Source organism: Fonsecaea multimorphosa (genome assembly GCF_000836435.1).
Source record: "Fonsecaea multimorphosa CBS 102226 unplaced genomic scaffold supercont1.13, whole genome shotgun sequence".
Lineage (NCBI taxonomy): Eukaryota > Fungi > Ascomycota > Eurotiomycetes > Chaetothyriales > Herpotrichiellaceae > Fonsecaea > Fonsecaea multimorphosa.
This window is the reverse complement of record NW_015971647.1, coordinates 670,086-683,458: the sequence shown is the minus strand read 5'-3', so window position 1 is coordinate 683,458 and position 13,373 is coordinate 670,086. Positions and strand designations below refer to the sequence as shown.

Below are 13,373 nucleotides of genomic sequence, written 5' to 3'. Positions count from 1 at the left end.
GCGAGAACGGACATTGGGCAGTTCGCAACGGGCTGGAGCAAATTAGTGCGAAATGGTCGGAGGGACTAGCTGCCCTCGAGCAATACGGAGAGCACGGAGCAGATCGTATTAGGAAGATCGAGTGAGTTTCTGGAAAAGGAAGCCTGAGGCCCAGCAAGTTGCTAGACGAAGTCAATCCCTGACAGGTGTTGTCTGTGTCTGCGGAATTTCGGGCCCTGCTTAGTGTCCATGACAGCCAAGCGGACTTTGGCTTGCCGTGCTTGCTCAGTGTCTCACACGATCCACTAAAAGCGAAAACGTCATGGGACCTTTGGGGTGGTGTGTGTGTGCCTACCTAGTTTTTCTCTTATATCTCCGAGCCGGTTGTCTTTGGTCCTCAGCCCTTTGCTATCTGATCTGACCGCCGGAAGTGCATTTCGGTGCCTGAATGGATGGCGTCGAGCAGGCCACCGGCCTCAGCTCGCGGGCAGGGTACGCTATGCGCGGGTGATGCGAGGCTGTTCGGTAGGGCGGTCGCACAGAGTTGCTTTTTGAAGGCAGTGGTCACCATGGTCAGAAGTCTAAGATCAGCCATGAGTCGTGACTCTGCATGATTAGGGCAGGGTGCGCCATCAGGGCCCTCACCGTCGCATTGCCTGGCTTTCCCTCAGTGGGCAAGCGCATGCGCCAGAAGGGAACGAGCAAACCATTCTCATGCATGTCAGGCTCTCGGGCCCCTCGGGCGTAGCGATGATCAGCGATTGAGACACGGGAGGAATCAGACTAGTCTGAGAAGCAAGAGGTGGTGAAATCCTGCGACTGGCTGGAGAGGCAGAGGTGAGCAAAGGCGAATCCGCAACAGAGCAGAGCGGCAATCTGACTGGATCATTGTGTGGTGGATGATTTGAAGGCAACTAGAGAGGATGTGGCTAAAAGGCCCCCAGCGCTTCCAAGTGTTTTCCATGGCTGCTTCGATGCATGAAGGGCTGACGCAGAGTGATTCAATCGCTTGGGATGGTCAGAAAGGTTTTGGAGGGGGGCCATGGATCATGGAGAACCTGAACCTGAACCTGAACCGCCCCTCAGCCCCTTTACGAGGACTTTGCCTTCTAACTTTGCTTGAAGTGAGAGGAAGACTTCGAGTGGCTCGGAGGGAGCGAAGTGTCAGTTTGAGCACGAGCGAGTGCTTGCAAGTACCTACCTAGGTACCGAGGTGTGTACGAGGCAGTTGGCTCGGTGGCTCGGTGGCTAGGGTGCACGGGGCCCAGGGGCTCCTTCGAGCTGGACACCCCCACCGAAGATGCATTTTCCAGGTAAGAGGCCCGGGTCAATGACGGAGCAAAGGCATGAGATGGTTCAAAGAGACTCCACCCAGCTAAGCCTGATTCCCCCCAAGCGCCCCCCCCCTTAGCGCCCCGACTGGCTTGCCCCCATTTCCTTCTAGAAGGCTCAAGTTTTGCCTTCTCCCGAACGAGCTGCCAGCCACCCGGGGCAAACTGTCGGGCTACAGGCTAGGTACAGGCTCCAGGCTACGAGGCCCCGGTGGGCACCTGCCACCCTGCAGTGTTCACCGAGCATTTTGGGCGGAGGGGTGACTGTCTATCTCACTCAATACCTCCAGGGTGCCTCGAGAACAAAGACAGAAGCGACTGGCTTCCTGGCTTCCTGGCTCCCCCAAGGACATTCGAAGTCTAAATGCTGCAACAGACCACGCAGTCAAATCAACTCGAACGTCCACCCATCTCTGTTCGTATTTTGACCTCCCGGCGAGCCGTTTTTTTCAAATCGACTTTCCCAATCTCCTGAGCTCATTTTACCGGCAACCGCTGAGATTTGCCTCAATCTCATAATCCTCGAGTCGTTTGTCGTCACTGCCAAGCTGCGGAATCGACTTGACAGACTGCCTCTTCCTCACCACCTACTCGTACAGGGCCTTCACAGCACTGCAGCCAGAATCGCCCACCCCGGCTACATTGCCCACTTCCTACTACTTCCTGCTTCCTGCTTCCCGCCTTCCTTTCAAAGTTGGGAGTGTGAAGGGTCAAACGACTCGTCGGGAGCAACTCGCATCTAACAACACCGAGTACATTGCCCGCTGCTTAGACTGGCTCATTCGCTGATTAACAAACCACAACCCTCATTCGGGGCGGCTCATCGATATTCCAATTTTCGGTCTTGTTCGACAGTGGCGCTTTCGTGAGCATTATCTTGCTCTTGAGGATGCCGACGAGAATTTTCCTCTCTCTTCAATAACAACTTCTCCCTTCCAAAGCTCCGTGGCTCGTGTTTGCGCAGCTCTCGTTACCAGACCTCGCAAACGCCCAAACTCCGCAGCCACCTTCTGCCCTCGCGACCGCAGCCAGACACCCACACACGTACACAAACGCATGGCCGCCACCATGGATGGCTATGATCCTCTCGCAATGCCTTACTTGCACAGTCCAATGCCCTTTGGGGGCGGCAATATGCAAAATCTCGACTACATGAGTGTCCCGTCGGTGATGGACTTGCAAGATCAATACTCCAACTTCGACTCGGAGCCGTATATGAGGTAATGTTGCTCGGCCCAACCTCGACTTGCTCCCAGTGCGGTAGAGCTAACATATTCTAGTGGCGACGAGCTCAATTTCGCACCCTCGAGTAACCTGCAGCACCCTGCAATGCTGAAGCGGTACTCGTCTAACTTCGAAGATCCCTTCGCCGAAAGCACGATGTCTCAGTTTGAGCGAGTGCCCACCGAAGGATTGCCCGAGAGTCCCTCGATTGATCGCGACAGTAAATATCTCAGCTTCTCGATGCCGTCGTACAACTTCACACTCCTGGACGACTCATTCCGACGGTCGTCGGTTAACATCAATGCCCAGCTGCACGGCATGTTCTTCTTAGCCGAGTCTCAATGGCCAGCCACGGCCGACACTCCTCCTCCTCCTCCGGAACTGACGTGTTATCGGCGCAATTTGTTCCAAATCACCGGCTCGGTGACGCTTCCCCGAAATCTAAGATATGTCTTCACCGATGATGGGTCGAGAATTCCCATTTACGAGCTGGAACTGGCCGTGTCAGCTACCGAATCTGTCGAGGGAAACTCGGTCAAGATTATCTCAGTGCCGTGGAAGACGCCAGCCTCGGGAGAAGCGCCCAAGCCAGAGGATAAGATAGAGAAAGAGCCTCCGACGATTCCTTTGGACAAGATGACGGGACAAGATCTGGACACAGACTTTACGACCTTCCCCATTCAGTGGAAAAGATTGCAATTCCGGATAGCAACTGCCAATAATGGTCGACGGAAAGAGCTGCAACAACATTTCACGCTCCACTTGAAGATCATGGCATCGTTATCGACAGGCGGCAAGATCTCCATTGCCGAAGCTCACTCAGGAGCGGTCATTGTCCGAGGCCGGAGCCCTCGCAACTTCGCAGCACGGAAGGACTTGCCTCTCAGCAGCAGTTCGACAACGCGTAAACATCTGCCGGCTGCATCTCGAGTTACGAACAGCCAAACGTCAGTTCCCCAGGTCACTTCGGCCCCCAAAATCAAGACCCCCACCGAGGAGACACCACAGATGACCGGCTACGACAGTATTGACATCAAGCCCACAGATATCGACGGTGCCAACTGGGTGTCCCAAGGCGTACAAGACTCTCTTGCAACTCCCTACTCAACAGCTATCAATCCCCCGGTCCCGGCATTTCCAGAAGGCAGCGCTGACCTGGGAACGCCGGGCACTTTCCCCTTTACGTTCCCTCAAGAGATGGCGCCAGGGAGCCGGCCGATGAGCTTGCATTTTGGCAGTGACGATGAGGGAGGTAGTCCTCATCCGCCGCCACAGGGATCACGACATTCATCTCGACCTCCCACTTCAAACCCTTCCCCTTCTCTTGTTAACAAAGGCCCGTCAGGGACGTATACGAGCAATCCTGGTACGTCGCCTGGGCAACTAGCCAACCAAGCGGGTTCTCGACCTAGACTACATTCTCACCAGGTCTCCATGACCAGTGTTCCGAGCTCGATACCTACAATGAACGGACAAGGGTCGATGCCGCCAGGGTCTCATAGACCCGAGCTGCTGGCGACCAAGTCAGGCTTACCATACAATGCTGAGGGCGAGAGTGCGGATCAACTCTACGAATACTTCCCATTAGGGCTGGATGACTGGATGCCACCCGTGGATGCAGTGTTCCGACCACATGTAGTGCACCACAGCGGACCTTTACCCCCTGACCCACGATCCCCTGGCAGACATACCAGCAAACGCTACTTTTCCGAGGTGGTGTAAATACGATTGGTGGCTAGAATGTCACTTTGTTTTTCTTTGTTAGTTTCAGGACCCTCCTAGCGAGGATGGTGGTTGAACTGGGGCCCATGAGGTTACACGAGCTACATAGGACTTGTTTGATACCCATCTCTGATGTGAAATGAAAACTGGACATATACCAGAAGACAAAAGGGCATGCATGGATACACGAGTTACGACTACGAAGTACGGGCTTCCGAAACATGGGGGGGACGAGATTTGAAACCCAAATCTCGACTATTGTCTGGATTGTGGCACCTCACGACAAGGACCCGATGTTTGGAGCAGACATGGTATATACGAATGGATATAGTCTCCGCTGTCTTCCTTCTTGATTGGCGATCAGCATTGGCGATCAGCCACCTGGTCCGTTGATTGCTCAATTGCCGGGCATCGCGGGAGAAGTGCCAACTTGAGAGAGGCTGGACCAAAAGGAAATTCCAACCAGGCATCCATCAGAAGGTCCCCCCTTTGTCCCCGCCCATTTTGAAATCCCCCGAGCCTCGCTGTGTAAGGTCCCGAGTTACAGAAACTTGTTTGCAGAATTGGGTTCGTTGGTCAACGACTCGATTTTGCCCCGGCCAACGCGGTCTTTCTAGAAGGTGCACTCGGTGAAGCGAGGCAAGGTCTGCAGGTGGTCAGCGGACTGGAGCAATTGGGCCTATCAAGCACGACTTCGGCGAGGCCCGATATCCATGCCATGTTCAGTGATTGACCTTTGGCACCGGACTAATGCAGAATGACGAATGCCGTGGCTTGATTGTTTTTGGTTGCTTCCTTTGTTCATAATTGCCGAAGTTTGACGCCTGGCGTTGGATCTACGATGACGACTAGCCACCGGCCGACTTTCGACTACAAGCTAAATCCGGGCCGGGAACCGAGGAGGGAGGGCGAGTCAAGATTTTGGAGAGATCTGAAAAGGGTTACACAGATGGCAAAAGAAGAGGGGGGGAAGCATGAAAAAAGAAAGAAAGAAAGAAATGCACGCCACAGTGCGTGCGGAGGCAAATTAGGCAGGTGGCCACAGTATAATATATTCTTTTCTGGACCACCCTTAGACACCAGGAGTGGGTTTGGGTGGGCAGTTCAAAACTCGACCAGGAGAGCGGTGTGAGAAGGGAGGAAGAAGGAAGAGGAGACAGGATCCGAGGCGCGGAAGTAGTTAGTCGGAGTACGACTACCGAGTCGGACGATGAGCTACTGGGTCCTTTGGGCCTTAAACCATGAACCTTGACAAGCTTGAACAAAGCAAAGCGAGCCCTGGAACGGAAGAAATTCCATATCTAGTGAGGCGGTTATTGTCGGGGTGGAGGGCAGGGGAAAATATGGAGACAGGGGAGGGGTGGTTGGGAAGACTGGGACAAGGAAAATTGATAGGACGGACTATGCATGTGCTAGAGGAAGAAGAAAAGAAGGGGTCTGTGCATGCAAAAAAGAATAGAAGTACTCGAAGTCTGGGTATGGTCATCCAATCTGTCTGTTCTCGGTACCGAATGCTTCGTACGCATTGAAAGTGCTGCTTCTTCGTAACCCCAGCCACCTTGTTTTTCGTTTTGAATTCAAGTGGTACGATGGCGGCATGAATCATGGGAAGGCTGAATATTTACACGGAACAAGGGGGCACTGGGAGCATCGTGCCCAAGGAGGTAGTTCATATTATCCAGTCAGGGCCAAGTCGGCGACTCATCTTTCTGTCTACCTCTCTTGACATTAATAGGGCCATCTCGACGCGGGGTATATACCTACCTAGCACCTAATTACGTCCTGTCCCTCGCCCAGTTCGGTCGTCTATCTTTTTTCAGACTCTCCTGGTGTCAACCCCCAGTCTGCGAATGTGCACTTCTCGGAGAATGATGCCCCAGCCCAACGTGGGAAAGTCCTCTTGACGAATATATACGGTCTTCACATGTGCTTTAACGTCCAAGATGACGCCTTTCAGCGGATCGGATAAACTCTCGGAAGAGCCTCGCTAGACTTGCCATTCTCGCTATAGTTGCCTCGGTCCATCCTTCACGCGTCGACAATGATGTCAGGCTGTTTACTGCTGTATGCGGGGCAGTCTTCGCGAGCATCGATCAAATTCAAACAGGCCGTGTTAATGCTCCCACCGTTGTTCCTTCTTTGTGAGCCCAAAAAACAACTCATCACAAAATCTGTCTTGGACAATGGCGTCGATCTTGCTCCCCTCCGATTCTAACCCTGGAAGACGACGAATCGCTGGCCCAGCAGACCTAAAACCCTGGCCAGGGAACGGGCTCAAGAAATGAAAAACGAATATTGTCCCAGGCCTTAATTTTGCGTACCCGGAGTCGAAGCCCAATGTCACCATTCTCACCGGTTACGAACTGTCTTGGAAGAAAGATGAAATGAATGCTCTCGTTGCATTTATGTTCTAGGAACCTAGGAAACCGCCGAAGTGAATCGATGAAAGAGGGGCTCTCAGCCCTCGCTTCTCGCCAGGATATACCGTTTTGGACTTGGGACGAGAACGGTTTGCTTCACTCAATCTCTAGTGCTGGTTCGTGCATGGGGAGCTGCAGCTGCCTGTTTGGTTTGTCTTTTCTTTTCCCGCTCCCATGGCACGTACGTTCATGCCATGTCCCTTCACAGCCGCCGCCAGCCGTAGCTGCCCAGACGGAGGTGGGCGCCTTGCACGACAAACACGGGTTGCGATTCGTCGCACCCCATGGATATCAACGTTGTTCCCCTTCGCCCTTCTGCAACACAGCCGTACAATATTGATCTTGTGACAGCGCCTGGCCCGGCCCAGGCAGGGACCCTTCATGGTTCAGATGCTATCACTTTCACTGATTTGCGACTAGGATATGCCGGATCCTATCCCAGGGACTCACTTCATCTGTCTATTCAGCTATCTCTCACCAATCAAATCACGCCCGTGCATATTCCCCCTTATCCAAATGGATTGTTTGTTGGAAACCAACCCGCGAGGCTGTGAGAGGAGCAGAGTGACAATCTCGACTCAATCTACCCGCGTTGGATCTTCTAGTCATGGGCACTTCACATGACTCTGTGCTGGATTCCGCCTTGTGTCGACCTTGCACTTCCCTTCCTCTGTGTTCATAGTCTCTGAATACTCTATATCTACTCTACCTACCTCCCTTGATCCGACCGACCTGCATTTTGCCTTCTTGCAGCATTTCCTTTGCCAACTCCTCTTCTTTGCCCTTTTGTCCTTGCTTTGAACGATAATACACATACCAAAAAGAATTTCTATATGTTCTCTAATTCGGCGGCCTTCTGAACACTGCTTCTTTGTCTCATTCCAACCCTTGTACTCGTACGCCACCACCAACCAGGGGCCAGAAAAAGCTCCTAGTTCACATCTCGCATGCACCCCCACACGCTACAGGGGTCGATTTCATATTTCTCCCGCCTTGACAATGGCTCGTCACCTTTCTCGGCAGCTCGTCAACACCGACGACGATGCGCCTATTGAAAGGTTCTTCCCGCATGGTCCGTCTGGCCTCGTTTCTCCAGCCCCTTCGACACCGCGTCACAATAGCAACAACCAAACGCCAATCGCTCCCTGCTGTTCCGGTGGCGGCCATCATGGCTGCGGCTGTGGCTGCCCGGGGTGCTGGTGCCGACTACGAATGCATTTCAAGGACGAAGCGAACCGCGAGGTCTATGGGGGTCAGGGGGGCCGTGGTCATGGCTATCGTTCAGGCATGCCCAGTCCCGGCATTGGCGGCCTTGACCGAGCCTCTTCCTCGTCCTTCGAATCCTCCTCGCCGCACTCCTCGAGCAATGGAAGCTTCGACAATAGTTTCGAGGCGTCAGCCCCGCTTGATGGGCATCACCCTGCTGCCGCTGCTGCCGTCTCTGCCGCCGCCGCTTCTGTGAACACCCACGACGCACAGCTTATTCTGGAGCCGGACGAGGACGGACCTCACCCCTGGCATTCGTTCGTCGAGCGCCGCACCGCCAGCAGCAGCCTCGACCACATAGGCGACTCTTCCGGCATGATCGTACCTGGCCTCAATGACGACTCTGCCCTGACACGCGGGTCTCGCTCCAGCGTCGCCGATCGCTCTACCCTGTCGAGCCAGTACGAACCGTCGTTCATGCCACAGCAGAACAGCGCCACCGCCAGCCAGATCGTCGCACAGGCCGGGGCTGCTTTCGACGAAGTCCCTGCCTCTTCGTCGTCTCTTCACGTTGACTCCTGCGCCTCACCCCCAATTGACTGACTGTTGCCATATCCACCACCACCACCCAATCTACGCCCAATGTATACACTCATAGACGTCTGGGGCGCCTTTCCCTTCAGCCCTCCGTCTCTTCCTTTCTATCATCACGTCACGAATGCCTCTTGTCTCCACCACCACGGCCATAAGATCGAGTCCAATACCTTTGACCCTGCTAGGGTCCCACCCAATCGTATTTCTGGGGTCTCTTTGTCTCTTCTTTATTTTTTTTGCTTACGTGTTCACGACGGGATATAATGGGAGGTTTTTTGGTCTCTACTATGTGTGTATTTGTTGCCTTTCTTGGAACTTTTTGAGTCAGACAATCTATGTATACATCTGTGCATCTATCTTTCGATCTATGTAACTTGGGTCAGGATTCAGTCTCATTTCTGCACATTCATTGACTCTTGTATGACAATCCACCGCATCACATCATATCACATCACAGCAGGTCCATACTTACATACATACATGTACCAAGTACAGCGGCGGATCTAATGATGGAAACATTTCTTTAACGACGGAACGAATTATTTCGGCGTAACAAATTTGGACGTGATCAATTACATATCAGCGATTGTGACTCGTATCTTCACGGATAAAGCTCTCCCGCTGGATCATGGAGACTTTGTCGAGAAAGGCACCGACCTCGCTCGGGAGTAGTGGACGACTGCGCCGAAGGCCACGATTGTGCGCCAAAGTAATACGCCAGGATGACCCGCGGCGCAGTTAGCGCAGATGGCATCTGGACAACGTCTAGGCCCTAATCATTGACGTATAATAGCATCCCGTCGTCTTGGATGTAGTGAGCTGCATCGCCGTCCATCTCAAACATCTCAAATCCCATCGCCTGTTCTTCGTGATAACCGAATTCTGGCAATATGTCGTAGTTGGGAAACATATTTGTTCCTCTTCTGCAACCCGTCGTGCTGACTGTGGATTCTTGCTCATCAGAGGGCTCGAGAAGGACCTTGTCCACGACCTTTGCGGCATTTATACGCAAGTCCTCGACGATGATTTTCAGCGACTCGTATATGGTGGAACGGACACCTTCGAACTGCTGGTCATAAATTTCGAGCGACGTCGTCACCAACGTCAGGTCTTGGACTTGGAATCCGCGCGGCGAGTCCGGGTTGGAGATGTCTGCGAGAAGGACGACGAGGCCTGAGAAGTGTGCGCAGATGCATTGCCTGTATGGGTGTGTGTGTGGACTGTCATTGGAATCTGAGCTGTAATATGGCATGGGAACAACCTCTCTCAAAAAAAAAAAAGGCCCAGAGCCCCCTTACCAGATTAGACACTCCGGGTGGGAGGTGTCTTGGAATAGCTTTATGGTCTTCCGACTGATGTCCACACAGTGATTCCATGCGCGCACAAGCGGCGGACACTGCGCCTGCGTGCATTTCGTGACCTTGGGTCCATACACGGCGGCCGCGAAGTCTTCGATCGCCGCCCTGCCCAGCGACCCAACCCTTCGGATCCATTCGGCCTCACTGCTCCAGACCCCATGTGTAGCGATCAAGCATGACAGGTAGATATGATACAAATGCGTCAATTGGATCAGCTCCGCGTCTCCCACCCTGCTGCTGGAGGCGGTTTCGATCCTGAAGGACGGCGGGATGCGCTGGTACCACTCGTCTAGCATTTTCTGAAGACGTTCCACGCGGCTTCGCCGCTCAGGGGTCTCGAGTTTGACGCCGTGGCGTGAGTAAAGGAGGTCGTAGACTTTGCCCTCGTTGCGGGCGAGTTCCAGGCGCTGCCGGAATATGTTGAACTGGTCGAGGTCGAGGTCGTCGTCCTTCGTTCGGATGATTCCAGATTTGTCCAGGGGTGCGCTGGGTGGCATTGTAATGTTGATGTCGGAGTCGGAGATCAAGTAAGGTGCTTTGGTCTTGAGACAGAGGTCCTAGGTTTGTCGTGTTGAGTTTAGTTTGGCTTGCATATATATATATATATATATATATATATATGTATTCCTCTTGAACAATTGGCGTACCTTGTCGAGCATGTAGGTTACCCAGAACACATTTGATCTCTCCATAAGCTCGTCGGCTGTGAAGTATCGCGCCGCATCGTGGGAATGCAGCTGCAATCGATGCGATAACCTCACAGCCATCCCAAGGAGAATGGCCGAGGGCCTTATGTCGAAGGCATTGCGGAATAACATGGCCAGCGCCACCAGCACCTGGATCCCGAGCAAGTCTGAATCTCTCATTGCGAGCTCAAACACTGCCGATTGCGCCTTGCACATGCAGTAGTCGATCCAACGTTTCCTTTCGATGGGCCCGAGACGGGACTCATGCCCGGGTATAAGTGACTGCGAACCCAGACCTACCACCACGAGAATCGCCGCCCATGACGCCGTGTCGCGTTTGGAATCAAGACCGAAAAATCCAGTCACCATTCTCATAAACGAGGTCTGGTTGAAAAGAGGGATCGACGAGTTATGGCTTCTGAAGTAGTGGTCAATCATCGGTAAGATTTCCTGGTGGGGATTTAGTCTCGAACATGACCCAGGTGGTCAGTCACCTACGTCCAGCGGCGGTAAAGATAGGTGTTTATCGGGAGGGCCACAAAACAAACTCGGACTGATGGGGTTGAATGTCCATGGCTGGCTTTTCCCCGGCTGATCGGTGGCAGCGCAGCCATTGCTGTGCGAGTCATCCCCGAGTAATGCGGGTATCTCGCGTAGCTGGTCCTGGCATCCTGCGACAGCATTGTTCTTGTCGCATGGTGGATTCATTGAAGTCTCGATGGCCGAGTTCACAAAAGATACATTTGCAGAAGCAGGTCTTGGCTTAGGCAATTTGGCCCTTGGTCTCGATACGCTCCGGCAGCATTCTGTGCTGTAAATCTTGCAGTTGGAGCATTGAGGCTCGGACATGTCACATTTGATCTTTTTGACGAAACATAAGTCGCAAGCTGTGACACAGGCTCAGCCCGAAAAACTCAGAACAGGAAAAGCTTCGCATGACAATGCTATGGTCTGTTACCTTTCTTCTTGTGCCGACTTCGGAGTCGTCGCTCGGTGGCGGGAGACATTGGTGAGTGCAAGACAGGAAGTGAAAACTCCTAGCCTCGCCAGCAGGGAAGATCGAGGCAGAATGATATGCGTAAGAATAGCTTGAAAGGCAAATATGCTCTAGATTCGAAGTGATTTGGTCGATTCGTGGTGATAGAGCCATTACCCCTCCGGCTATTGGGGTCCAACCAGCGGCGGCGAAGGCATGTGACATGGGCCCGCAGCGGAGAGGGTTCCGTTTGCCACGGCTAGTTGTAGCCTTCGTTGTATGGACCGGCAGGATATGCAGACCTTCCACGGCGCCACCCTGGCCTCCGTCATATCAATGGCAAAGACGACGTCGAGAGAACCTCAAGAAAACTATAATATACAGGACTGCGCCAAGTATGAGTACGTACCTCTCCATGGTAAATATCGGAGCGTCCTACATCTTCTTCTCTACCTATACGTTTAACATCTGCACGTCGAATCGACCAGTCTACCCCCAGTATTTACAGGTGATCGAGACATGCTCACAAGTCAGCATTGCTATGCATGCTTCCCATTGACCAAGATAAGGCGATATCGCGGCCTACCAGCCTCCGAATCCACTAAAGCCTGGTTGGCATTCTCCAAAGGCAGCTTTTGAATCCACGGCTTGATGTTCTTCTCCGCTGCGAAATCCAGCATCTCCCTCATCTCCGCGGGAGAGCCAGTGATGGAGCCGGCAATGCTTAAGCCATTGAACAAGAGCGTCAAGGCGCTGAACGAAGGGAACTGGCCACCGGCATGAGCCCTGTATGAACCATCACGGTCAGCCAGCTAGCTCGCCATAGGCATGGTACACGGAGAGCCGAGGCAGACGAACCCAAGCTGAATGAGAGTGCCGCCACATTTGAGCAGTTCCAGATATTGGGTGACAGGCAAATCGGGACTCGAAGCAGTCAGAATCATAAAGTCTAGAGAACGGCGATGTTCAACGGTCCAGCTGGCATCTTCTTCTGTCGCAATGAATTTGTGAGCTCCAAGAGCAAATGCATCTTGCCGCTTGGTCGACTTCCGCGAGAGGGCGACCACCTGGTCGGCCTCAAGCGCTCTCGCAAACAAGAGACCGAAATGGCCCAATCCACCAAGCCCGACGATTCCGACCCTCTTACCGGGTCCACATCCATACTTCTTCAGTGGTGTGTACATGGTGAGGCCGGCGCATAGCATTGGAGCTGCATCTTCGGACGATAGCCCGTCGGGGATCTTGAACACAAAGTTGCCGTTGGTTCGATTATAGTGGCCAAACCCTCCGAAGGACTTCCCCTCACCATCAGGGTAGACCGAGCCATACGTGGCAACAGCGCGAATGCAGTAGTTCTGCTGTCCAGAAGAGCACTCGAAGCAATCAGGGCGCTCACAACTGCGAGCCTGTGGGCCGACACCGACGCGGTCGCCGACGTTGATGCCCTTTACGTTGCGGCCAATGCGGACGGCTCTGCCAACCAGCTCGTGGCCCACACAGCACGCTGCAAAAGCCTGGTTACAAAAACAAGTAATAAAAGGTGGCCCGGTCGCTTACGGTATGGCGTCGGACTCCAATCTGACCTAAGGACATGGATGTCGGTGAGACAGACACCACAGTGTGTCACTTGAATATCAACGTCGTTCTCTGTCCATGTTTTGGGTTCGAACATGCCCCATTCCATCTGGCCCTGGGCGGCCTTTTCGCTGTGGCCGAGCCAGCCCTCGAACTTGTACTCGTAAGTCATGATATCGAAAGTCTTCGTTATACGTTGGCAATCCGGGCACTGAAACACATGAACAATCAATTACTTAAGATAAGAGTCGAGCACAATGGACTACGGGAGAGAGTAGAACCTGGTGAACTTTGTAACTTTT

At 53.3% G+C, this 13,373-nt stretch overlaps 3 protein-coding genes across 3 annotated transcripts; 2 read left to right on the top strand and 1 right to left on the bottom strand.

Annotated features, from left to right (window-relative positions):
• Positions 1-2,378: 2,378 nt before the first annotated feature.
• Z520_06954 (uncharacterized protein) lies at positions 2,379-4,256 on the top strand (the record flags this gene model as incomplete). The annotated part of the gene is made up of 2 exons (XM_016777454.1): positions 2,379-2,530; positions 2,591-4,256. 2 exons carry the CDS (start codon positions 2,379-2,381, stop codon positions 4,254-4,256), a joined length of 1,818 nt encoding a protein of 605 aa, XP_016631625.1.
• Positions 4,257-7,675: 3,419 nt separating this feature from the next.
• On the top strand, positions 7,676-8,485 carry Z520_06953 (uncharacterized protein; the record flags this gene model as incomplete). The annotated part of the gene is made up of 1 exon (XM_016777453.1): positions 7,676-8,485. One exon carries the CDS (start codon positions 7,676-7,678, stop codon positions 8,483-8,485), a length of 810 nt encoding a protein of 269 aa, XP_016631624.1.
• A 763-nt stretch (positions 8,486-9,248) lies between these two features.
• Positions 9,249-13,243, bottom strand: Z520_06952 (uncharacterized protein; the record flags this gene model as incomplete). The annotated part of the gene is made up of 7 exons (XM_016777452.1): positions 9,249-9,675; positions 9,775-10,391; positions 10,482-10,970; positions 11,019-11,407; positions 12,083-12,282; positions 12,355-13,000; positions 13,054-13,243. 7 exons carry the CDS (start codon positions 13,241-13,243, stop codon positions 9,249-9,251), a joined length of 2,958 nt encoding a protein of 985 aa, XP_016631623.1.
• Positions 13,244-13,373: the final 130 nt, after the last annotated feature.